We start from the raw sequence: 26,627 nt of genomic DNA, 5'->3' as shown, positions 1-26,627 counted from the left end.
ATTTAATTAACTGATTATTAATATAGAAAAACAATATTATAAAAAGATCTATGAATTAATTATTGAATATATGATAAAAAAAACTGATTAAAACACTAAACTAAAACCTTTCCAGTATATATACTGAATAGGTTTTAGTTTAATGTATTTATATGTATATATATTTATAATCCTGCTGAGCAGGGATTATATATATATATATTTATATATATATTTATAGTGTGTATATTATATATATATATTATATATATAATCCTGTTGAGCAGGGATTTTAGGGACGGGAGCAGCAAGAGGGGGGCGGGGCGGGAACAGCTGTTGACGCAAACAGGAAGTCCTCTGTAGCGTAGGCCGTCTCATTTCGGAGACCGCACGGTCTAGCCTTTGCGGTCCTCAAAGGACGCGGCCCACGTAGACCACGACGGCTGGGTCCTCCGACGGATGCAGCCCCTGAATTGAGACACAGCTACATAATCACCGAAGACGTGTCCTCGCCATCCTTATTGGTCTTTCAAAGTGACGCCTTGTGACTCCGATTTTTATGCGGCTATAAATAGGCTCTGTTGCATTTTTTTTTTTTTAAGGTGTGGGGGATTGGGGGTGCGTGAGCCCAGTCGGGATGTAGAAGGGGGTGCGTGGCCTAAAACGTTTGTGAACCGTTGGTCTAGAGTCTAGACAAAGGTGGCCTCACCGCATTAAGTACCGATGTTGGTGCGTAGCTCCTCTTCACAATTCATTCCTCTTCATGCTTCCCACGTAACTAACAACTCTTTTCTCAGATGTCACCTTCACATTGTTTTTCCTGACCAACAGTCCAGACCTCAAAGAGATTCCATTCAAAAGCAGCTAATCCTTACATTTTAGAAGCTGGAAGGAATGTGAACGTTTTTGCCTTATAAATTAGTTTAAACTAAAAAAGTGACACTCAAAATTTATGTTGAATTTTCTGTCGATCCAATAATCAATGAATTGACTTTGCTAGGCTCCTCAAAGTGTTAATTTTCCGATCATAACTTTGACCTGAATGCAGTGTGCAATGCTCAGCCAGAGTAATACATTCGACAGGAGTATCATTAGTAACTAAGGGGGGGGGCACACAATTAATTAATTGTTTCAGCACCAATGAGGGATAATGTGAAATGTATTCACAATGTCATGCAAATGATTTCTTTTCAACTGAATTTGTCCGCATATTCCGAAAATATTTGGTGTATTGTTGGAAATTGTTAGAAATATGAATTTGAACATGTTCAGAAATAGTCTCATTATTATAACATAAATGTGCAGGTTGATTAATGCTGTCCTGATCCTAATAGATAAATGGTTTTATTTATGTACACTCCCCTTCATGGTATCACATGCAGCCTGGGAATAAACGGGCCCCCTCCTCTCCCCCTGGACTCCTCATCCGCGGGGGCCTCGGTGCGGGCGCTGGGTGTCGAGCTGGGCTGGGGGGGCTTCTCACATGTGGCCTGGGGATGGGTGTGCCACGTCCCGTCCCGGTAGGTGCAGTAGCATACTGTCCACTCGTCAATGTTCACACGTTCCCCCGCTGGGATCACCCTGTTCCCAGCAAAGCAGTTGGGACCTGGAGTGACAGGAAAGACAGTACAGGTACAAGTGTTGCTCTCACAACCTTTTTTTTGCTTTCGTTGTTGTTTGCTTACCCTCAGTAGTGAAAGCACTACTTTATGCACTACTTTATTGTTGGGCGAACACAAGCTTGCTAATTAACATATTACATAATGTTTGTTTAATCTGTCAAAAAAAAACATGCATTGTAAAAAAATTAAAATAAAACGTAGTCTGGTCTTATGGGGGTTGTTTGCTGCCAAGACACTAAGTAAACATTATAAACAATATACCTGCAAACATCAGCATGTTAACATTAACCACTGTTAGCGTGCTAGCATAGCATAGTTAGCATTTAGCTGTGCTCAATTAAAGCCTCACAAAGCATAGGTGCTCTGTTTTAGTCTTTCTTGCTGAGGGTTAGGGTTACCCAGTAGTATTCAAGTGGCAATCAGCTAGTTGAATTCTCCAAATGCTAAGGAAACGTGCTGCAATGCTTCCTTTCTCGTGTTAAGAACAAATGGAAAGGAGATAAGGCCGTCCCAGAAGCCTAGAATAAGATCTTCCTAAGTACTTATGCTCTCCCTCAGATCTTTCCTTGACCTCATGACGTTTTCCATGAGGACAAGGAGAAAACAGAGGATGTCATATTTTCTACAGACAAACAAGACACATTTAGAGACTAGCTGGTGAACATGGTGGAGCATTTGGCAGCTAAAGAGACAGATATCCTCTCCGGAGTAGGTGGAGACAGAGCTAAAATAGAGTGATTGTTATAGTGTTGTGTTTGCACACTTTAATTTTCAGGCTGGTTTCTGCAGTGAAAGCAGTTTTAAATGAGACTTGAGATGGGAAAATAAACTGCTGGTTTGATTGAAGCACAACTTCTTTCTTCAATGGTGGTTCAAGTTCATAATGAAAAGCCTTATTGATGTGTGCATGATATTAATATAAGTGGACAACATGATACAAGCATCATAGGGAAAGCTACAGATACTGATTTTTATTTAAGGTCAAATTAACCTGTCTTTGAAAAAGTCCTTCCTCTAGATCAGGGGTCTTCAACTAAAATTCCAAAAGGTCCAGATTGAGAAAATCTCCTCGGGCAAAGGTCCGAAACATTACATAACAAAGCTTTTGAAAAATGTGCATCTTAAAAATAAAGTAATTCATTTTAGAAACATTTATTTCACTGAATTGTCCTGCAGCTTTAAATTCAGTTCATTCAGGTGTGAAGTGATGTCAATAAAAAAGCCACAATATTATATTTTTGTCATCTAAAAAGAGAAATCAGTGAGCATGGACTTTATGTGTGGTTATTAAACCACTTGTTTCAGCTCTATTCTCTCTGTTAACATCATTGTTGAACAGTGAACTAATGTGTTAGGATTCTGATCATTTTGGGCTCATAGGTTTATTTTCTGTGTCTTCATTTCAGATGTGAGTGGATACGTTTGTTCAAAGGAGTTGTGCTTTGCCTCGTAGTGCGCTTCATTTGCCGCTTTTATCAATAGTTACGGTTTCTGAACATATGAGACATGCTGGTTTTAACTGTCCGTGGTAAGAATTAACATATAAGATTCTGTTCATTCTTGCTTATAAATTATATTCTCTCTGAACACGTTTCTCTTTTTGGAGAACGTCATGTGAGATAACGTCACTGATTTGCGCAATGTTCCTGCTCTTCTTTCTATTTCCTCGTCTCAGCCCAGTGTGTCACGGTGTGTTTAAATCTCACTCGAGTCAGAAAACTTGTCAGAATGCCCATATTTGATTGGCTGAGCTGCATCACGTGATGTGATTTACAACGCATTGGTCAGTGTGTTTCCTGCACCGCTGAACAAGTGCCGTATCGGCTGAATAAGTTGTGCCGGTTAAAGTATAAACTGGCTATGTAATATGTTAATTTCCAAATTATCTATCGGTTTAAGATCCTGGGTCCGGATCCGGACCGCGGTCCGCCAGTTGGGGACCCCTGCTCTAGATGCTATTTATTTTCCTGAATGCATGTAATATACTATAATAGGATATCTTTAAATCACGAAGTTATGTATTGTTTAGGATGGACATAAATACCATGCAAGCAAAAATGGAAACAGTCTGCCTTTGAGATGATTTGCATCCCTCAATCACAGATGGGGGATCCTTTATTTGGCAGCTACCTGTGAAACAATTACCAACGCCGGTCAGCAGGAGGACAGGATGTACAGTTCATCTGATGCCAGATCCAACCACGTTCAATAAAGCACAGCTGATGAGAGGGAATTTGACAGCAGCGAGGTGAAAAAAACAATGACGCAACAAACCAAACCATCTGTTCCGTTGTCTGTCCAGCAGAGGAGCAGTAAAAATAGAAACTACAATTTAGATACAACTGCCATAAAGCAGCAAGGCAACTGGGAAGCAGATGTATGTGGTTTATTTTATGTGCTCATAAAGAATCAATGGTTTTGGTTGTGAAGCTACTTTGGCTTTTAATTTTATTCTACAAAAAGCAATCCATAATACAAGTTATTATTATCCCTGATGCTATTTCTTTCTGACGCACACACAAAACCCACCGATGTAAGACCTTAATGCCAGTGGCAGTAAAAGCGTGTATGACATAACAGGGAAGGCTCCATAAGCTGCTGTGTGACGTAACCTGTGCTGCTTCTGAGAGCTGCAGGGTGAACACTGTTAAAATGACGGCCTTCTAATGATGTGCAGAGGGCATGAATGTGTGTTAAGGGAGAGTCAATGAGATGGGATATCACAGCACATGGTTATGCTCCTGCTATGGTCTGGTATTTATCCGTGTGTAGCATCACACGGATAAAACTGATGCCAGTTAAGAGGTTGTGAGTGGAAAATTTGATTTCAGCTCAGTAATAACTATGTATGGAAGGTAAGCTAGGACAGCAAGTTGGAACTCATAATTCATAAACCATATTTGTTTACCTTTGTTCTAGAGAGCAGTAACTGAAGTAGTATTGAGTAAAAAGTTTACAGTTTTCAAATTGGCTGGCAAACTGCATAACAGGTTGTAAAGCTGCTTTAACGCTTCAACGTATTTTTACACAAATTATTTTAACCCAAACAATTGTCACCATGTAATCTCCAAAAAAATATTTTAAAATGCAGATACAGCACTCTGTTTTTGGATATTCTTCCCAGAATGCAAGATAAAAAGTATTGACCAACAAAAAGTGTTCTCAACCTTGGTTTACACAACATGAAAAACATATTTACAATAAAAAAGCTTACAGCTTCTAAAGTCCACAGATTGCCAAACCAGAGTACAAATACTGAGGCATGTATTTTCTGGTTCTTTCTTTATTAGCTATAAACCCACAGCTGTGTATCAATGGAGGCTGAAGTTCTTAACTGTCAACACCACTGAGCGGGGCCCTTTGCTTAAATACCAAGACTTTCTCTCAGAACTGTCTCTGCTAAAGGATAAGACTGGTGATATCCTTTCTCTTTTATTATAGATGTAGTTTCATAAAAACAGGAGGAAATAGTGCATGTGTTGGGGACTTTTTTCAGCTACAGATTAATACATATGTGTTGGTGAGTATTTAGGACAGCACGACAGTGTAAGTGGGTTTGAGTCCAAATAGGTGTGACTGTGGATTAGTGGTAGTGTCACAGCTCTGCCACTTCTATCTAGTTTTTTCCACCTCTCACTCACCTAATCAGTTCATTCAGTGCACCTGCCAGTCACACTCACCTCATCAGCTCATGACTCTCACCTGCTCACTCTGCCTCCTCCACTATTTAAACCCCTGTCTCACACACACCCACTGCCAGATCGTTCTCTGCTCTCATGCAATACTTTCCCGCATACACCCTTGGACTGATTCCCTGTTGCCGACCCTGCCTGTTTCGGACTACCTCGCCTTGCCTCTGCCCTGGTAACTCGCTCAGCCTTCTGTCCTTGACCACGAGAACCTGTCGCTGTTTTTTGAGAATATTCTTCCTGTCGTGTGTGTCGAAGAAAATAAAGAGTTCAAGTCAAACTATTCCTGGTGTTTGTCGTACTGCTCCTGGGTCCTTACTACACCCGTAACAGGTAGAGCTCTACCAAGTGGTTCTATCCCCAGCCCCGCTAGTCCATGTTGATGTGTAAGAAACGTTTGGCCACATGGCAACATTCATCAGCCCATCAGAACTAACTAACATTCATACCCATACTAACTTGCATGGTAGCCCTGTCATCAGTGTATGAATGGATGTGGATAACATGTAGTGTTAAGGCGCTTTGAGTGGTCGGAAGACTAGAAAAGAAAGAAACAAGTACAGTCCATTTACCACAAACTACAGTATCTGTGTTGATGGTAATGAAGGAACCCAGCTCTGCAAAGTCCACTTGTTTGCATGAATGTGCTCAGTATTTTATGGCAATCTCCCAGTCAGATCAGGAGACATGTGTGCAAGGTTGCCCCCAAAAGAGGCTTTCTAGAGAATGGCTTGATGAGTGTCCAAAATTGAGATGGTTCATCCTCTTGGGACCATTCCTGAGTTTAGTAACTTCATCACATTATACCTGTTACATAGTTTTACTCCCTTGTGTGCAGGTGGAAACTGTGGCTTGATAGCCTGCAGTCCAAGAGGAAAGACCAAAGGGTGACCAAACACATTAGTGGTCCTCTGTGGACCATGAATATCCACAGCACATTTAAGGCACATAAATTAGTTTAGAGACACTCATGGACCAAAGTAATGGACTGACAAAGAGACAGCACTTGGTGTGAACCCAACACTGAGTCTTACCAGTCTTACAGATGGGGCAGCAGTGGTTGGGCTCGTAGGTGGGGTTGACACAGTGCGGGGTGGGGCAGTCCGAAATGCTGCAGGACACCTCTCTGTTGGCCTCGCAGCGACATTGCTCACACCTCGACAACTGAAAAACACAAATAATTGTAATGTCATTGACTTCAGGTTTTAACATATGGCCATTTAACAAAAGTAGTCCCATTATCTGTGACCATTTGGTGTAATTACAGTAAACAAATGAGCCCATGGCAGAGGTGACTGGTAGGTTCAATCTCATTGTTATGTTACAGAGGATATGTGGACAGTCAATATCAAACAAACACACACAAAGACAACTGATCTGTCTCTAGTGCTATTGGACCGGTTGGATGCCCTTCATCAATCAGTTGATGAAGGGCAGTGGAAGGACAGGTATTGACTGTTTTTATAAACAGTCAATACCTGTCCTTCCACTGCTCAATCCCCACTGAGCACATGGAAGCTGTTTTGTTGACCGCACAAACAAGGCAGCCCCTCTTTGTATGATCAAATGTTGAGCAGCTGTTAGAACTGGCTTTTAACTCACTCGCAAACTTTTCAAACGTGCTGTTATGGCCTATGTAGAAATTATAAAATTGCACTAAATGCACAATTTTAACATTTATTTTACCATGATTGCACAAGCAAAGAATCATTTGTACTCATCTCATCATTGCTACCTGGTAAGTCCAATATTCACTTAGCGTAAACTGTGTATTTAGCAACAACAAGTTCTACTTCACACTAATTAACTGTGTCTGTCTGCTACTATTTGGTGCTGATGAGATAGTGTACACAGAGTTTATCAGAGCATGTTTGTTGAAAACAGCTTTCTGCTGCTACTGAAAACAAAGCTGCTGAGAGTGAACTAAACAGTTGCTGAAAAAGCTGAAGGACGTTAAAACACCCTGTCGAACTGCAGAGTTGATTATAATTTCACATTACACATCATAATTAGTTCTGTTGTTGACTAGTGCAGCTTTAAGCTTTCTATAACAACAGAAACTTTAGCAATACAATGTTGACCACACAGAGAAGACAACTACTCACCCACACCCCCCTTTTTGTGAAAAGGGGGGTGTGATTTAATAAATCACATGTGATACATTTCAATTAGGTCATGTATTCTTACCTATTACCTCTGATCTGTCTCATGGGGAGGAACTGTGTCAAATACATTTTTAAGATGCATAATTCTTTGTTAAAATAAAAATAATACCACAAACTGACAGACAGACACACACTTTGGGCCATGGTTAGTTTATAGCCATAATATAATGAAGCTGCATGTGGTCACTAACCGGAGTGAACATACACGATCGGGACGGTGGAAGCCCTTGGGTTAATCCAGCGACTATGGGTATGCAAATATTCTATTCTACTTTCCACATATGTGAACATAATGATAATCTCATATTAATATGATAGAATATTGAATACTTTTGGGTCCAGGATACAGTTTACATGTCAATAATTGTATTCAGGGTGGATGCGACTAAGTACAAGTTTGAGGTACTTGTACTTTACCTGAGTATTTCCATGTTATGCTACTTTACACTTTTACTCCACTACATGTATCTCACAGCTGTAGTTACTAGGTTTTGAGATCAAGATTGTATACATTAAACACATGATCAGTTCATAAAGTATCAAGTACCCAACATAATATAAAGCTGTTAAGGTTTAGCTCTACCTTGCCAGGAATACAATTCCAATAATAAATAGCCCACATAACTAATGTAACACTTCCAGTGGAGCCATTTTGCACAATGAGCACGCCACTTTAACTGTTGACACTTAAAATACAATTTACTACAAATACTTGAAATTTGACTTAAATACGATTTTGAATGCAGGACTTGCTACTTTTGCTAATGTAAAAGTACTTCTTCAGACTTTACTTATGTGATGAGGGATTGGGGGGGTCGGATCTTTCTCACCCTGAACTCCTCAAGGGGTCGGTACGTTTTTCCCCCGTAGACGCAGACCCTGGCCATAGCCTCGCACACCGGACAGCATGCTTTATATCTCATCCGCGTGCACCGGGGGTGGATGCGGCGACACTTAGGTTGGACGCACACAGGGCCGTCCACGGTGCACGTGCACGGACACGCCGTGGGGCTCGGGTAATACACTTCTCCGATTCCGTAAACAAACCCGTGGTCGTCGATGCACCACTTCCCCCGGTAGTCCCCGAACTCGTAATCCAAGTCGGCTTTGGAGGAGTACTCCGCGGCCACCGCGAGCTCCGCGACGCGCCCCGGACCGGGCGTCAGGAGCAGCGGCAGGACGAGCGCGATGGAGAGGCAGCTGAGCGCGCGGTGCGGCTGGCTCATGGTTACAGGTTACCCTCACCGACACTAACCATCTGCGTGTCTGTGAGATTCTCCCACCACCAGGGGCGCCGGTGACGCCGATACACGCGCGTCAGTCCGGAGTGTCACTGACATGCTGCCCAGGAGTTCATTCATACACATGGCGGAAAAAAACAAGCGCACCTTTAAAGCTGTGACTGTATCAACAGGAAATATTAACAGCAAACTTAGTGAGTTGGTCTTTAAAGCTCCGGAAGTGATTTTACGAAACTAACTTGTTTCGTTTAGTTGTAACAAGCAACAAGACACGAAATATTATAATACATGAAGGTGCTAAACTTCATGTATTATATTTCCATCACCCTGAGATTCCCTTTTACTATAAGGGAATCTCAGGGTGATGGTGATGTTATTATAGAGACGTGAGACAGGACAGAGAGAGAGATGCATAGCAACAATATAATACAAATACAAATAGAAATATGACTAATAATAGTAGTAGCAGTGGATATAATTGAACATTACCACTAGCATAAATATATAAATATTTCTAATATTTAGTATAATCATTTCTTGGACTAATCACTCCTCCCCTGGTCAACAGGAACTACTTCCTGTTGAGTATTTTTTGTTTTGCTCAGTAACTTTATTGTCCGGTTTATTAAGTCAAGTCAGTGGCAATGCATTCTGTTGCAAGTACGATTTAAATGACTTTTTGTCAAAGAATAATCCAATACAACTTTCTTTCATATTAATATTGAACACAGGTCTCCTAAAGCTCAAGGCACTGCATATACTCTAATTTCAAGCGTACAATCATTTCCTTTCAAAATGTATGCTGCAGTGTAGACTAAATACTAGTGATATTATTTAGTGATAATACACATACAAAAACCTAAAGATCAGTTTTACAACACTTACTTTTAATATTTAAAATCTAATTTCAGAAATAATGGCCAAATTAGGAGAAAACACCATTTAAAAACGAGGTCTCAGAAGATCCAGCAATTTCTAGTGGAGCAAAAAGAACACAGCCACAAAAGACTGAGAAATCCTCTTTAATTGGCTAGATAAGTCAGTACAGAAAAAAGATGCAAAAACAGGCATATTACTAAAAACAGTCCAATTCAAGTAGGAAACGGTCCTTTAAATGCACAAATGACTGAGGTTACATGTGGCTGAGGGTTGCATGTGCATTTCCCTGCTTGTGGCGTTAAGATGGTCTAAAAATAGTCTTTCAAATAAATAGCCTCACCTTTTAGAGGAGCTGACCGAGTATGTCAGCTCTTTCTCCATACATGTGATGAATGTTAACTGTATACACTCAATGCAAGACATTATATATCAACAGATTTTTAAAAACATCATTGCCCATCATTTCATTTGTTGTTACGTTTCTTGCACACATCGGGTGTCTGGTCCAACATATCATTTCAAGTAACAGTTTTCCTCAGTCTCAACTCTTTGATTAAGACTGGAGTTATTTTTCTGATTCTTTCAGGAGTATGGTTTTAATATAGCATGCTGAACTGAGTGCACCAATAATGAAACTGTGCCTTTCTCCATACTGACTTCAGAGCTGGAGACAGTCACAAGGTCGAGTACAGATTTAATACGAAGACTGAATTTCAGTATATTAATCTAAAAAGGATCAACTACATCTCTAAAAACACTAATTAGTAGTAGTTTTGCAGTTCACAAAAACTGCTAACCTAAACAATTCTGAGGTTTTATATTGGGGTGGGGGTGGGGCACACAAAATGAGCTTCAGACAATCCAGACTCCGAACATGAATCATGTAATGTACACCAAGTTTGGGCTGATTTAAAGGTTAATACATCAAGTGATATTAGAAGTGTGTGGAATTCAACCATCTCAGCAACATCCAACAGTACAAAGTGTACACAGTGGAGGTTTACATTCGAACGATGCATGTGGATGAACAGCCATCAGCAACTCCAGAACCCCCCCTGGTGTCGGGGAAGAAGTGTTATGGACCATGGTAATGAGTGGCCTTCACGCACCAGCACCGTGATGTAGCAGAATAGCTTAAACAAGATGATCAACATATCATCATATTTTGAGAACTTGATAATATTTCTGAAATTCCAGCCTCTTTAATGTGAGTATGTTACTCTGCCAACTGTAAATGTATGTGAAGAATGTACCAATGGATGTTGAACAAACAGGAGCAGACTGTAATAACAGCGACGTTTAGGTGGCACGTTGGGAGGGGTTACTGCTGACATTATGAAGTCTGTATGTGGTTATGTTATGCTTTAAAAAATCCATCAAGAGACATGATTATAAAAGAGGAATGGCTTGTACAATGCCTGGAACACACAGACAAACTTGCTCAGGTCTAATTTTGATTTCGATTCATTCGGTCACATCAACAAAGCAGGCGTGCTGAGATATACATTTTAAAAGAAATTTAAGAGACATCCTAATTTCCCCAACAGGATCTTGCTTGGCCCAGCTGTATGAATCCGGCTCATGCACTCTTAATGCATGTTAACTATTATTGACCATACTATCAGAGCCTCAACCATTCAGCACTGCTCATTCACAAGATCTGCTATGATAGAGCCACCATACATGTCTCACTTCATCAACACCTGGTGCTCCACCCAGAAGAGGAATACAGGAGAGCTGCAGCACGTGGAGGCCTTCTAAAGTTACCACTGTGTATCTAACAAAGCGACTACTATGCATCATACTGTTGGCTGCTCTGACTAGGGGGTAGTAGTGGTGGCGGTGGTGGTGGAGGGGCTGGTTCTTCTGAGGGAGGGGGAGGCGGAGGTGCTGCAGCCACATCAGGATTAGCCGCGCCGGGGTTGGCTTCCTGAGCCGCTGGGGTGTCAGGTGTTGTTGCTGCTCCGGCATTGCTGTCTGAGGAAGGAGGGGGCATGCTGTTCCTGCTGTCATCACTGGGGGTACTGCTGCCTGGAGTGCTGCTCTCCCTGGGTGGCTCAGGGGGAGGGTTTGCTTTATCAGTGGCAGAAGGGGCGGGGTCAGATGGAGTAGGCTGAGGGTCTGACGGGGGCTCTGCAGGAGCCACCTCATCTGGGGAGAGAGATTGAGAGATCAAAGCTTAAAATTGTTCGGCAAATTTGGCATTCCGGGTGAGTACCACACTCTCAACTGGATATTGGACTTCCTCATAAACAGACAAACACCGTCAGTTCCTGAAATCAGCATCACAGAGAACCTGAAAGCTCAAAAACAGCTGAAGGAAACTCAAGGGGGCACAATTCCTTTGTCAACCTGTACAGAGGAGCAATAGAAAGCATGGTGACCGTGGGTTGTGCACGGCCCAGGGAGGTAGGGCTCTGTAGCGGGTTATTAAAGCCGACCAGAACATCATTGGTACTCATCTACCGAGCGTCAGTAATATCAGTGAGGTGAGGTGCCTGCACAGAGCCCAAATGATACTAAAAGGCACCCTGCTGTCTGGCAAGCAATACAAAAGTATCCACTGTCATGCAACCTGACCAGTGTTTATCAAACTTCATTTCATGCATTATTGAAAACCTAAAGACATATTAAATACTTTAAATACCAACTAAACACATTTAACTCAAGAGCCTGAGTTAACAGGCTCTTGGTTTTTCCTCTCATCAGTAAAATAATGTATGCTAGCCCTTAATATTAGATTCAATGTCATAGGTAGGCGACAATTATCAATTATTATTAGTGCTGGGCAAGTTAACGCGTTATTATCGCGTTAGTTAATTAACGCCGACAATTATATTATCGTGCGTTAACCCAGTTCTTTAAAAAAAAAAAAATATTATTAAAACGATTGCGATCGTTTCGTTACAGGATCAAACGTGACAATATTAAAATACATATTGTGGTGTTTTTAATAAACATAAGTACGTGAGAACAAACTGCTCTTAACTGCAACTATGTATTAGTATAACTTCCACATGATGCACGTTACTGCCATGGTACAGACTACAGGTTCCATGCTTTACCTACATTCCCCTGGGTCCTAAGTCCCTCCTTGTACAGCTTCTTATCACCCTCTATGTACCAACACACATTTATAACAAATACCACACATATTACAGTAATCAGCGCTGCATATGTGTCTGACCTAAATACCAAAAAAAGCAAAAATAAAATGATTCATTTAAATTATTTTTTTTACAGTTTTTAAAGTTGTTTAGTTTGGAATATATGTATAATAAGCATATCATTTAGTTATCGCTACTGAGAATTTAACAAACATAAAAAACATGATGTAGATAGGTTTGCAGTTTTCCAGAAGTATATTTCAAATTGCATCTATTACACACATGAAGATAAAGTTGTGAACACCGGCTGAATATCTATTATCATTATAACTGTATTTTAACTGCTACTGTGTAAAGGGAACACTGCTGTTAAAAATAACCTTATTTGTTTAAAGTGTTTGCAAACCAAATGTTATTGCACTTTTGTTCATATAGCAGTACTTTCAAGATAACAGTGCACAATACATTACTTTTGAATTCATTATTGAACTTTGCCATAACAATGCGATTAATTGCAGACAATCATGCGATGAAAAATGTTAATTGTTGCCCAGGACTAATTAAAACACAAGAAAATGTCAACACTGTAGGTACCTGTCTCCATTGGTGTGGGCTTGTCCTCCTCCTTGGTCCCTGAGTTGGGGTTAGCTGTGCTGCTAGCATTGGCACTGCTCTGCTCTGCAGCTTTGTTTCCAGCTGCCTCCTGTTGCTGCTGCTGTTGTTGTTGTTGTTGTTGCTGCTGCTGCTGCTGCTGCTGCTGCTGCTGCTGCTGTTGTTGTTGTTGTTGTTGCTGCTGTGCCTGTTGAGCAGCTTTCTCTGCCTGCTCTGCTGCCTCTCGCTCTCTCTCCTCCGCCCGGCGCCTGGCCATCTCTTCAGCAGCAGCCATCTCTGCTGCTAGCTTCTCCATGTCCACCTCAACCTTCTGACTGCAAAGCTGGAGACAGAGGGAACACTTGTGAAACAATGGCTTCTACAAAACACAATTGTCCATCTACAAATTGACCTAAAGATGTCACCAGATTGAATGCAAAGACACAAAGTTATATAAATTAACTTAAGGTGAAAACATACTTCAGTATGAATGCTCATTTTGTCTACAAATCAGAATGTGCAATCTATGCATTGAATTCAATGCATAGATTATGAGTAATCATCTTTTTTAAGTTTCAGGTTCACATATAGTTCTTCTACACATTCTAGATGGATGTTTAGCTTTCTGGAATAAAACCTCATCCTTGCTTCTCACTCTGCCTCACTGCCTCAAGGTATAAAGGTCCTGCTGTACCCGCTTGAGCTCAGTGTTGAACGAGTCAGTGGTCTCCAGGAAGCGTCTTTTCTTGTCTTGGTGGCGATCCTCAATCTGCAGAAGTTCTGCCTCCAGCTTCCTCTGAAACACACAGATGAAATACACGAGTGAGTGTCTCTGAGGTGCGTTAGTACTTGTCATGTGCATAAGATTACATTCTCCCAAAATGTTTTCAGAAAGAAAAAAGCTACTGAGCTCCTCTCATAGAGTGTGTCCGTCCAACCTACCTGGTGCACCATGAGAGACTGGACCTGCCTCTTGAGGACCTGCATGCGGGCTGTGGTGACCACCGAGCGGACGTCAGGCACCACGATCTCACTGAGGATGTCACTGATGAGCCGGTGGTTCCTCTGGAAGCGAGCGGCTGCTGTGTGCTTCACTGAAAAACCATCATCGTAGTCTGGATGGAGGAAAAATACGACACTTAACAGTCCACCAGGAGAGAGGAGGGGAGCAGGTTAGCAGCTCACATTCACACGTGCTCTGCAGATATCTACCCCAAAATCACCTTCAAAACGTTTCTGTTTGAAGTGCAAAGAACTAAGCATGCCCCCCCGGGGGAATCTTACTTTAAATATGAGCTTTAAAATGTAGCATTCTGGTGTACTCTGAGAATAAAATTAAGTGATCAGACAATATTTACTTTAATAACTGAATAATAAATTAGATTTTTGCTTAATCAGTATTTCAGCTCTAGTTGAACAGCTGGCAAGTTAGCTTCTTCTTTTTTTCCAATCAATATTATTATTATTAACCTTTATTTTGACAAAATTTATTGAGACCGAGGTCTCATTTTCATAAGTTTTAGTCATATAAAAACAAAGATAGCAAGAGTAGCGAGAACCATCGCCTGTACAAATAAAGTGATTAGTTTTCATTGAACCCTGTTACTGTACAGCTGTTAGAATTGTGGCCTGTCTTCTATTTGCAATTAATATGCATTCAATCCAGTTAAATTATTTAAATTAAAAATGATAATCTACTCTGGCTAAAGTAGCTTATCAAGAGTAAAATAATAGCTGTGATCTATACACACCTCTGCATTAGCAACCCGCTGAAATGAAGGTACAGGCACCGTAAACCTCTCATTACTTCAGGATTCTTGGGAGCAACGTGGGACTGTTAGTACACAGGCTGTGGTCATTACAGTGAACAGTGTGATGAGAGGGCACGTGAGCCCTTGTTGCTGTAGTTCATCTCCTTGGAGCAGAGTCTGCATTTAGCATACCCTGCCTTATCAATGTATTTAAAACACTGTGACAGCAGGAAGCTGTACTCACGTCTGTTTAGACCTCCACCTTCATCCAGGTCCAGCTCCACCTTTATCCAGGCCCAGCTCCACTCACAGCTCAGCCCTGTTTCAAGCTGCGCTACACAACCAGCCTCCTCTCCCTGAAGCTCTTTGACCTCATCATCTCATCAGTATCTGGGCCTCATCATCGTGGTCATAAAAGTTATTCTGACCACGAAATCATCCTCATTCTACTTTGAGTTAAAAAAACAACCTGCAACCAGATGCGCCGGTGTTCCGGTTTAACGTGAACGAGTGAACTGAACCGGAACACGGGGGGGGGGGGGGGGCTGCATGTTTCATCACGTTACGTGTTTTCCTCCTAAATTGCGATAATGACAAACGTTAACAGTCGACAAAGTTCCGCATGTAGTGGACGTTAACTTAACCCAGCAAGTCTGAACGGTAACGGAACTTAAACTTTAAAGGAGGGAAATGAAGACGCTGTAGACATCTTAACGCTGATTGGCCAAGACTCGACACGTCACATGAAAGATGTTTTATTGGGAAGATCACTATATAACCTTTCTCCTTGTCTCACTCCAATCTGAGAAACGCTGGCTGGCTGGCTGGCTGGCTGGCTGGCTGGCCAGTTGACCCCCCCCCCCCCCCCCCAAACAAAAACACTACGGATCTACACGATTCACGTGGATGATATATTTTGATTCAAAACGGCGAATTCCGCCGAAAAGCGACAAGTTTTCAGGTATGACATCTTTCATATCTTGATCGATGCACTTTAGAAATCAAACATTCATAACTCAAACTTACCATCCGGGTCTTCAGCAGGCTGAATGCTCATGTACGGCTCTCCTTTGTCCATGCGGCTCTGCCTCTGTCTGCTCTCCTCCTCCATTGCGGCCTCGGCCCGGTTCTTAGCGTTGACGTAGGCCAGGTAGGCTGGTGAGTTGTGGTAGGCCTTCAAAGAGTCGTTATACTCAATCTGAGAGGAGAGAGAGAAAATAATAAGCTGAACAAAATAATACAACAATCTATCTGATCCAGATCGTTTCTGTTACAAGCCATTAACTATTGTTGGGTCAATTAAAGTGGCATTCCACCCAAAATCTATTTTTTGAGCATCAAAGACTCATCCCCTATAGTCATGTTTGAAGCTTTTTTTTTTTTTTTACAACGCCCTGTTCTTCATACATGAACAATCGAGTAAGCCTAAATTGGATTATTGAAGATATGTGACCGACTACACAATGAGATATTCCTTAAAAGAGTTTGCCATTTGTAGAGCACATTTAAGTTAAATAAATAAATCTTAAAAATACATTAAAGAAGAAATTGAATTACAGCCTCAAGGTTGTATGCCCTCAGCCAACCAGTCATGATATAAATTATAACATCACTGGTTGGCTGAGGGCATGTCTGTCCAGAATTGCATCATTTTATCCTATTATACATTGTCATAATTAGCATATGAATTCTTGATTTATAGCCAAAACATGTCCAAAGTCTAATCAGTTTAACCTCGAGTGCAAGTGGATGTTATGTTCCACACGTTCACAAAAACATAATGCCTATGTTGCAAAACTCTTAAGGCAATCACTTTACCTTTGTCTTTAGTAAACAACATTTGTATTAAACGTAAGAAAAAACAGGGCTGTGATCCATCACTAGATGAAACTATTCTACTACTACGATCTAAATAATGTTAAAAATAGATTGGCTAAATAATTCAATGGCAACTGTGATCGTTTTGACGGTCAAGAAAAAAACAGCAAATTTCTGCTTACCGCTTTTAGATTTTTCAATTGCTCTCAAATTGATTGGCTTAAGCTGTATTTAAAAAGAGACATCTCTTTGCGTTTGTGTACTTGTGGCAGAATTAGCTTAGACTTATGGACAACCGAACTGTGCAAAGCCTACACAAAATATACTGCAAAGTACACTCAGGACTGTGCAGACCTGAACCGTAATGATGACACTTCTGGCAGCTCACCTTCTCAGCTTCGTACTCGTTCAGGTAATCTTGTTTCTCCTCATCGGTCAGGTCTCTCCACATCCCTCCGATAATCTTTCCAATCTCCCACAGCTTCAGGTCCGGGTTGGATGCCTTCACTTGGTCCCATACCTTGCATTTGCGCACAAACGCAAGATGCAAACACACATGCACCATTGAGAGCATCGCCCCACACACACACACACACACACACACACACACACACACACACACACACAAAAATGACATATGGTCACAACAGGGAAACTGCAGTTGATGGCAAATTAGGTTACTATTAGACAGTGAAGGAAATAAAAGAGGAAAAGTGCTAAGGAAGGAAGAAATTGGCTTCAAAATTATTATACAAAATTATTATTTGGTATAAGGTAAAGCATATTTTGTGTTGCAAAAAGATTGGATGGAATGGAATGAAATATATCTAAAGACAGAATCACCAGTTTTACGTGAACATGAATTTGAGTAGATTTTGTCTTTACGCCGTAATCAACGTTAAAATGTCAGCTCTAAAACTAGAGAAGCAGCAAAGCAACAGGCACAAAAGGGAGAAATGAAGGCAGATCATGCTTGCAGAAGGAAACACAAGGAGATGTCATTTCTCTTTATCGTTGACAAACATGGGAGGCTACTGTAAGCCAACGGGAAAACAGAGTGGAGAGTATCCACTAGGTGGTTGAGGTGGTGGTGAAGGCGTCATGGCTTGGCTGTTTCCCACCCTAAAACCCCTGTAACTTTTCAGGGGATGGGAGGACAAGCAGTAAAAGCAGACACCGTGGATGGGTGTCTTACCTTCCTGCTTACCTTCCGGCTGTACCGCATGTAAGGCATCAGTGGCTTGTCTGGAGGTTTGGGAGGCTTTGGGACGGTGATCCCTGAGGAGGTCTGTGGAGGGAAGACAGACAGAGAGAGAAAAGGGAGGGCAAAGAAGTGGAGGAGAAGAAAATGAAGGAGGAACAGAAAAAGGACAAACAGTTTAGAGAGAGAAGAGAGAAAAGCAAACATCAGCTGATTATGGTCCGTTTATGTTGAAGCTTGTATGAAGGCAAATTAAGAGGCGTTTATGTGAATATGACAATACATAACTCTAAAGTGGTCCTGAATGCTTTCCTAGTTCCTACAGCTGGATACATTTATGATGCATATTGATTGTTTGGCAGCCAACCCTAGCATGTCGAGAAAAACAGTTCAAGATAATCTAACAATTACAAACGGTTGCTATTTAGAGGGTTTGCTGAACACCAGTTAGCTAGACAACAAGCCTGTGAGCTTTGTGGCTGGAGCAGGAACCAAATCTAATTCCTGTTTGCATTCCCACTGCATCTGAAAAACTGTGCCGACGAGGCAAATGACATCCACCAGACTGGCCAACTGAGGGATGCATGGCAGTGCTCCATCAGTTGTATCAAACAGCTGTGCAAACATTCATAAAGCTATAGATTGTAATAACCAGGAACTACAGGCGATGCTTGAAAATGTCTCACTTTAGGACTAAAATAAGCCAGAAGGTCAAATTCACCTACTTGCAATGAAAACATTGAACTCCATATTTACAATGGGACAGTTGTGCACAAGTCTAAAAGATGGATTTGTTCCGTCCATACATGTTCTCTTTGAGTACAGCAGTGTAACGCCATTAATAGAAATGTGAAAAAATTCAACCCCATGTAACAGCCTGAGTGAAAAATACATCATGGGCTACGTGTTTTTCAAATTGTAACCCCATGTGACAAATCAAATAGTTATTCAGAAACATTTTAAAAACCTCATCTCACTACTAAAAAGCAGCATCGTCTTGCAGGCAGGACAGCAGAGGTTATGTCACAGAGATGTACAAAGAAGTATTGAAGCTAGGTCCATGCTTGCCGTAAACCTCAATCCAGACAATCACCGGTCACAGCCTGCACGTCAAGCGCAGAGGTTCCAAAAGCAGCACTTTGTCGCGTGCACGCTCGGCGCACGACTGGCAGAAATAGTTCCGTGATAAAAGCACTAATAACATTTCTGAGGGTTTTTACAAAGATAGACAATTTGTTTTTAAAATATTTAGACCAGCCAAATCAAATGAGATATTCAACCTTTGTTTAATTATAATGAATTTAATACTTGAGTTTTCTTTACAGGTCTTGAATAGAGGTAATAAAGTAGTCCATGAATATAAGATGAGTTAACAGCCAATTACAATTCCTCCTCGGCATTGTGGAGAATACTCCAACGAACAGCACATTGAGCATAGACGCCTTTGTGCGTGGTGCCTCACACGGGTATAAACGACGCTTTACAGGGCAACACACAGCAGTCCCATTGAACTATGAAAGCTGGTAACCATTGAGTCGCGCATCTCTGCAAGTTGGTACAAAGTGGCTGTCAGGACACCAGCTTGTCCCATTTGCCCATAGTACCTTACAAGCAAATAAACACGCAAACCAGTGGTGGGCCGTCAGGGCCAGCTAAGCCTTCTCTGCTGGCCTAAACAGAATCACAAAGTTATAGCTATTTTATAATTTATCTTAAATACACTACATGTATGATAAAAACATTTTTCCCATTATCTCATTTTCTCATTGCACAGCTACTGTGTTCCTCAGTTGCTCTGCTTCCAGTGCAGCTTGTTTTAAGTAGAGCTTTTATCCAATCAGATCTCACCTCTGTGTCTCTAGGTAAGAACAGAGGCAGAGGCCTGCAGACTCACACGTGAATCCCTTTGCAGTTTAAGTGAATGGGGACGATATTGTTGATTGTCATAGTCTTCAACCAATCAGATCTTTAGTTTGACATGTTGGGCGTATTCTTTGACGTGTCAGAGCCTGCTAGCTGGCCTACAAGTACGTCAGCATTAACACGCAGCTCAGTTTTCAGGTGCAGCTCTGCAGTGAGGTGCAGCGTGTGCTGTGATTGGTCAGTGGGCGAGCACGAGACTATTGTGAAACGAAACTTAAAGTAGCCATCAGAGTAGTAAGAGTTCAAATTGAAAGATATGGAAGAAATTATGACATTTTTTGCATTTATTTTATTTTTATACATAGCTTTGTTTTTTTAACACTCAATGGCTGAAGGAGGAGAAACAGATTTGAGAGTTGGGATTTAACCGTGAGATTAAACTCTTTGTCAACAAAGAAAGGAATATATGCGACTGGTTCTTGTGAGTTTGTTGTTGTCATTGTGTTAATTATATAGATTTGGACTATATGCATTGTCCGTTAATTACGAAGCACGGAGTTATTGTTTGTTAAGCTCGTTTAGCGTAGCCTCCCAGAAGTGCGGTGCCTCAGCTGTCTTTTGTTTTGTTTTTTTTTGTTTCCGGGTTCAGAGGTCACACAGCCCGTTGTCTGCTACGTGAGCGCAGTCCACCGAAAACATTATATTTCCCACAATTTAAGCATCTGCATTTTCCAAATGCACTAGTATTATTCAAACGTATTGTTCGGTTCGTAAGCCTCGTACCGAACGGTTTAATACGAATATGTGTTTTGTTACGCGCGTCATAATGAGATTATTAAGTGGTGTTTCAGCTGCAGGACAGCACTGAAGGCCCAGGTATAAAATGCACGGCCTGCCACTGACGCAAACACTCATTAACTGAAAAATAAAAAAACGTACAGCTGTCCTGTGTTCTCTTTAGGGACGCACCAATGACCTTCTAGATCTCCTAAAGAGTTTCAAGCGACAAAAAATGTCAATAAGAACCATCCATCATAGGGATTAGAACTTAGATGTTTCCAGTGTTTTTTCCTTGCCAACAGAATGGAAGTAAATGTTTGGTGAAGCAGACTTAAAAGTATTATAGAGTGAAAAGTCTAAATGAGTCAGAATTACCTTGACACGTTTAAAACTGACACCGAAAATATTCCTTTATTCTTTCATTTACAGTCTGAAAAATGTTAAATGCAATATAAATAATGCTTTTGCAAAACCCACAAAACACCCCTAATTTGTTCAGAAACTAAATTTAAACTTCTAACTGAAGCTAACGTAGCAACCTACCGATACTTTAGGCTCAGTGCATCTTACGTGACGCACTGAGCCCATGTGTGGCATCTTTCACTATATGACCGGGGAAATGATGGTGACTGAGCACGACCCCTCCTCTCCTATCTGTGCCCCTATATTTAGCCCAAGACAGTTTCTTAGTATCCTCCCTCTTATCCTGCACCCATCCCATTTTTTGGATTTGTTTTCCAAATCCCTCCATCAATTCATTACCCTGCTGGAGCCTCCGGAGCTCCCTCCCAGCCGGAGGTTGTTGTAGGCCAGATGGCTGTAAGGGTTGTAGCCCACAAACCCTGGGGTGGAAGGCAATTGCTGATGGAAGACAAATGAGACAAAACACGAATGAGAAATGGTTTACAAACAGAGGAGGAAGAGGGATAAACATAAATAAGTGAAAAGGGGGAAAAAGTGAAAATATATGCGTATTGTTTTTCTTGTTTGCTTTCCATGATGTCATCATGCAAGACAAAAAAGGCAACTGGCCGCCAGGCTGGCATTCAGAATTCACAGTGGGAATCTTGCATGTAAATCAGGTCCTTGTGACAAGCTCTTGTTCTTAAGCCAAAGTTGCATTTAATTAGCCATGGAACCGCAACATTGCATTTCAACTTTAAACAGTTCTGCCCCCTGCTATCAAAAATAAGCTTGACTACAACTGTACACCAAATGTGCTAAACTCTGATAGTTGATGCCAAAAAAGGCTTAATATCGTAAATCACATGTAATCATTAAAAAGCGCATGTGGCACATCGACTTCTGCGCAAAACCATAAATGAGTGGTGGTATGATAGTAAAAAGCAGAAGTGAGAGCGAGGATGGAGAGCTGAAAAACGTCCAGTGTTCAGACAGAGAGAGAGAGAAATTAAATGAAAGCAATATAAAAAAAAATGTGGAGAGAGTAAGACATCAAGAAGGAAAGATAAAAAGGAAACCAAAAAGAGTGTACAGACCTAACATGGCCCTTTGGCCACTAAACAGTAAAAGCTGAGACTGGAACTGAGATTTGGACACTTACTGTTGTCGGGGCAGGGGGGGGGGGGAGGGGCGTAGGATGGTCGTTCTGTGAGAGAGAGAAAAGAAAGAAATGTTAGGCCACTGTTACTACAACCTGCTGTGTGTGTATTTTGTATTTTATGGCTACCTTTGCTAAAATCATATTTGTTGGAATGCTGTTAAGCCTCTTAAACTTCTTCAACTTTCAAATCCTTCTACTTCCTCATACTTTCAGCTACAGACATCATTTCAACTTTAAAATGTTGAGAAAACCCTGAGCTATTATTGTATGTTATAATCTTTCTGATATCTTTTACACTTTTTGAACTGCAGCAATTTAACTTTTAGGATTTTTAATGGGTGTGTATTGCGCAGCTTAGAGTGCGTGATGTCACCGCTAGAGCGAAGAGCAGCTTCAGAATCTTGTGAAAAAAACATTTGTGTTTTGCCACTGTCTCCACAATCTTCACTCTTCATGCATAATTTCTGGATGTAGAAGTAGCTAATCTTGTCCTTGTCGTAGACAAATGACTGTGGAATCCCACAGATTTACACATTTGGCACAGAAGCCTGTAATTGAGAGGAAAACCAACTTTCTGCTCCATAGAGACCAATGTTAAATTTTGCTTCAAAAACATCTTCTACAGAACACGGTACCCCATTTCTAGATCGCCAGTTAAGCCACATTTTTTAGACTACAGACACAATTTTTACAGGATCTGATCTTCAACTCATCCTTCCTCTCATTTATTAATATCGGAGCAATAGGAGCTACGGTTATGGGAGTTTTGAGGATTTGTTTGAGAGGTGTTTCCCTGTTTTATCTCCATTAAAAGGCTGCAAGGACACAGGTGTTTATGATTGAGCTCATTAGTGAAGCTGATAAACACAGACTCACACTCTCCAACTGGTGCGTCCTCACCATGGCAACCAGTTACACGCACACTCTTTCTGTCCGTCTCTCTACACACACAAGACTTGGAGGCATTGATAGACCTCCTGTCTGTCTGTCTGTCTGTCTGTCTGACTCACTCAGGACATAGAACTGTCTGTCTGTCTCACTCTCTTCTCTCTCTATCTATGTCTCTATCTCTCTCTCATAGTCATTCAGGTCTTAGAGATTTTGAGGGACTTCTCCCTTTCAAAATGTTCAGCTCTTTCAGGAGAGGGGTGCTTTGACTTTTCATATTTGTAATCTTTAAACTTTTTGAATTATTAAGCTATTTGCAATTTTCTTTTGAATGGGATCTCTATGGAGAAAATCTTCAAATCCTGTTAAACTTCTTCAACTTTCAAAGCCTTCTTCTTCTCATACTTTCAGCTACAGACACCATAGTGAGACATTTCAACTACAAGGGTTTTCAGCAGTGCAGTTTAAATGCTTTCAGGCTTCAACATTTTTCAGACAGGTAGTCTCCCATTTCTTAATTTTCAGCAATTTTTTTACAATTAATTTCAGCATTCCAATGCATTTTCAGCAGGAAATGCATTTTCTAGTTATATATTATTTCCCCTTCATAATACTGCTGTACAGCAAACACTAAACATTAATGGTGATTTCAATTATCAGAAATGGAGTCCCATTTCCAACATCATTTTGTCAATGCCACATTGACACCCAGAACACAGGAAAAGAGCGTGGCAGGCCAAAACCTTTACAAACTGAGTCAAACTAAGTGTATTAGAAATAAAGAGGGGTGATGCCAATAGAGGACAGAGCAACAAGACACACAGCAGAATGGCGCATGCATTGCTTCTTCAACCAGTACTGGTTTGAGACCAGGGCTGACGTCAGTCAGCTACACTATGGGAGAACTTCCTCACTGCCATTCAGTGCGATTGTAACTAAGAGCTGTTGGGTGGCCACACAGCAGAGACGTTCTGCAGTTTGCCAATTACGTTGATCCGTAATCATGATTTATTACAGTTTACCTTGATAGAATCCGAACCGTGAATTCTGTGATCCGTTGTCAGGGTACAACGGATCACAAAAATACACTATATATACTATACACTATATATATTTTACAAATAAGATGTCTTTTGTCTTGTCGGAACTTAACCATGATTGTTGCAATAGGTTGTTACACAGCTCAGGGTTCATACACATTTTGACCAATTGATTTCCATGACTTTTCCATGACTTTAAACCAAATTTCCATGATCAAACATTTTGTGAAATCTCGGTGTATACATGAAAAAGTGAGAAAATGTAGTATTTAAACTAACAATGAGAATTCCAAAGCATACAGTATACCTTAAATGACACAAACGAATGAGACAATAGTTTGATTAAAAGAATAAACATTTATAAATATACTCTGGTTGACACCGACACATCAATAAGAGCTTTAGTAGGTAGTAGCATCTAGCTAGTGCACATATTGCTTTCCCTTTTGTAGTGCAAATTTTTCATTGAACCCTGTTACTGTACGGCTTCATATTAACTTCCACTGTTACTGTACAGCTGTTAGAATTGTGGCCTATCTTCTATTTGCAATTAATATGCATTCAATCCAGTTCAATTATTTAAATGAAAATGATAATCTACTCTGGCTAAGGTAACTTATCAAGAGTAAAATAATAGCTGTGATCTATACACACCTCTGCATTAGCAACCTGCTGAAATGAAGGTACAGGCACCTTAAACCTCTCATTACTTCAGGGTTCTTGAGAGCAACGTGGGACTGTTAGTACACAGGCTGTGGTCATTACAGTGAACAGTGTGATGAGAGGGCACGTGAGCCCTTGTTGCTGTAGTTCATCTCCTTGGAGCAGAAGCTACATTTAGCATACCCTGCCTTATCAATGTATTTAAAACACTGTGACAGCAGGAAGCTGTACTCACGTCTGTTTAGACCTCCACCTTCATCCAGGCCCACCTCCACCTTTATCCAGGCCCAGCTCCACTCACAGCTCAGCCCTGCGTCAAGCTGCGCTACACAACCAGCCTCCTCTCCCTGAAGCTCTTTGACCTCATCATCTCATCAGCATCTGGGCCTCATGTTTCGTGGTCATGAAAGTTATTTTGACCACAAAATCATCCTCATTCTACTTTGAGTTAAAAAAACAACCTGCAACCAGATGCGCCGGTGTTCCGGTTTAACGTTAATGAGTGACCGCGTGAACTGAACCGGAACACGGGGGGCTGCATGTTTCATCACGTTACGTTTTTTTCCTTCTAAATCGTGATAATGACGAACGTTAACAGTCGATAAAGTTCCGCATGCAGTGGACGTTAACTTAACCCAGCAAGTCTGAACGGTAACGGAACATAACGTAACTCAAACTTTAACGGAGGGAAATGAAGACGCTGTAGACATCTTAACGCTGATTGGCCAAGACTCGACACATCAAAGATGTTCTATTGTGAAGATCACGACATCACCTTTTCTCCTCGTCTCACTCCAATCTGAGAAACACTGGCTGGCAACTCAGCGTAAATGAACGACATGAAAATATGAATATAACAAATTTTCATGACTTTTCCAAAACTTTTGGGATTTTATTTTTTTCCATGACTTTTCCAGGCATGGAAATAACCATTTTAAAATTCCATGACTTTTCCAGGTTTTCCATGACCGTACGAACCCTGACAGCTGGAGAAGCGATTTTTAAAACAAATGATTCCACTTTGATAATACCACTCTTAATTGTATTTGGCGATCATTTTATACTATTCATTATGTTTTTACACAAGAGTTATGATACAAAGAAAAGAAAATGTGTTAACTATTCACTGGTGGCCATTTACAAATCTATCGCAGATAGATTGCTATTAGGAACAACGCTAATGAAGTGAACTTTCGTTTGTTCAACTAATAGCATGCATGTTTCACGTGTTCAACTAATAACATGCATGCTTCACGTGTTCAACTAATAACATGCATGTTTCACGTGTTCAACTAATAACATGCATGTTTCACGTGTTCAACTAATAACATGCATGTTTCACGTGTTCAACTAATAACATGCATGCTTCACGTGTTCAACTAATAACATGCATGTTTCACGTGTTCAACTAATAACATGCATGCTTCACGTGTTCAACTAATAACATGCATGCTTCACGTGTTCAACTAATAACATGCATGCTTCACGTGTTCAACTAATAACATGCATGTTTCACGTTACTTACTTGACATCGTGGCTGCAGACGAGACTAAGTAGAGCAGGCAATTTCCATGTTGGTCAAGCTGGATAAGAAAACATAAGAGAAGAAGAAAATCCGTCACACACATTATATGAAGTAAAATCACACCGCTAATGCAATTTTTAGCTTGGTAGAAACGGTAGCATAAAGACACCGGCAAATGATTTTAAAGTAACCAGCACCGAAAATAAGGACGAATGATAACAATGGCTGAGGGGAATTAAAAAGCTAACGTTAACTTACCCA

The 26,627-nt window shown here is 40.9% G+C and overlaps 1 protein-coding gene and 1 pseudogene across 1 annotated transcript; both read right to left on the bottom strand.

Annotated features, from left to right (window-relative positions):
• Nucleotides 1–1,326: 1,326 nt before the first annotated feature.
• On the bottom strand, nucleotides 1,327–8,681 carry LOC142935922 (von Willebrand factor C domain-containing protein 2-like). The gene is made up of 3 exons (XM_076080029.1): nucleotides 8,286–8,681; nucleotides 6,325–6,454; nucleotides 1,327–1,585 (listed from the first exon to the last, which is right to left on the bottom strand). The coding sequence occupies exons 1-3, from the start codon at nucleotides 8,679–8,681 to the stop codon at nucleotides 1,344–1,346; spliced, it is 768 nt and encodes a 255-aa protein (XP_075936144.1). The 3' UTR covers nucleotides 1,327–1,343.
• A 1,021-nt stretch (nucleotides 8,682–9,702) lies between these two features.
• Nucleotides 9,703–26,373, bottom strand: LOC142945215 (SWI/SNF-related matrix-associated actin-dependent regulator of chromatin subfamily E member 1-like; annotated as a pseudogene).
• Nucleotides 26,374–26,627: the final 254 nt, after the last annotated feature.

Source organism: Anarhichas minor, unplaced genomic scaffold, assembly GCF_050575085.1.
Source record: "Anarhichas minor isolate MPS153535 unplaced genomic scaffold, ASM5057508v1 ptg000007l, whole genome shotgun sequence".
Classification (NCBI taxonomy): Eukaryota; Metazoa; Chordata; class Actinopteri; order Perciformes; family Anarhichadidae; genus Anarhichas; species Anarhichas minor.
The sequence above is the reverse complement of the archived record's forward strand: the minus strand, read 5'-3'. Positions and strand labels throughout refer to the sequence as shown.

Coding starts and splice junctions, on each gene's coding strand:
- LOC142935922 (XM_076080029.1), bottom strand. CDS start 8,681: ATGAGCCAGCCGCACCGCGCGCTCAGCTGCCTCTCCATCGCGCTCGTC. Junction 6,455..8,285: donor GACCCCTTGAGGAGTTCAGG/GTGAGAAAGATC, acceptor TGTGTTTTTCAG/TTGTCGAGGTGTGAGCAATG. Junction 1,586..6,324: donor CTGCCCCATCTGTAAGACTG/GTAAGACTCAGT, acceptor CTGTCACTCCAG/GTCCCAACTGCTTTGCTGGG.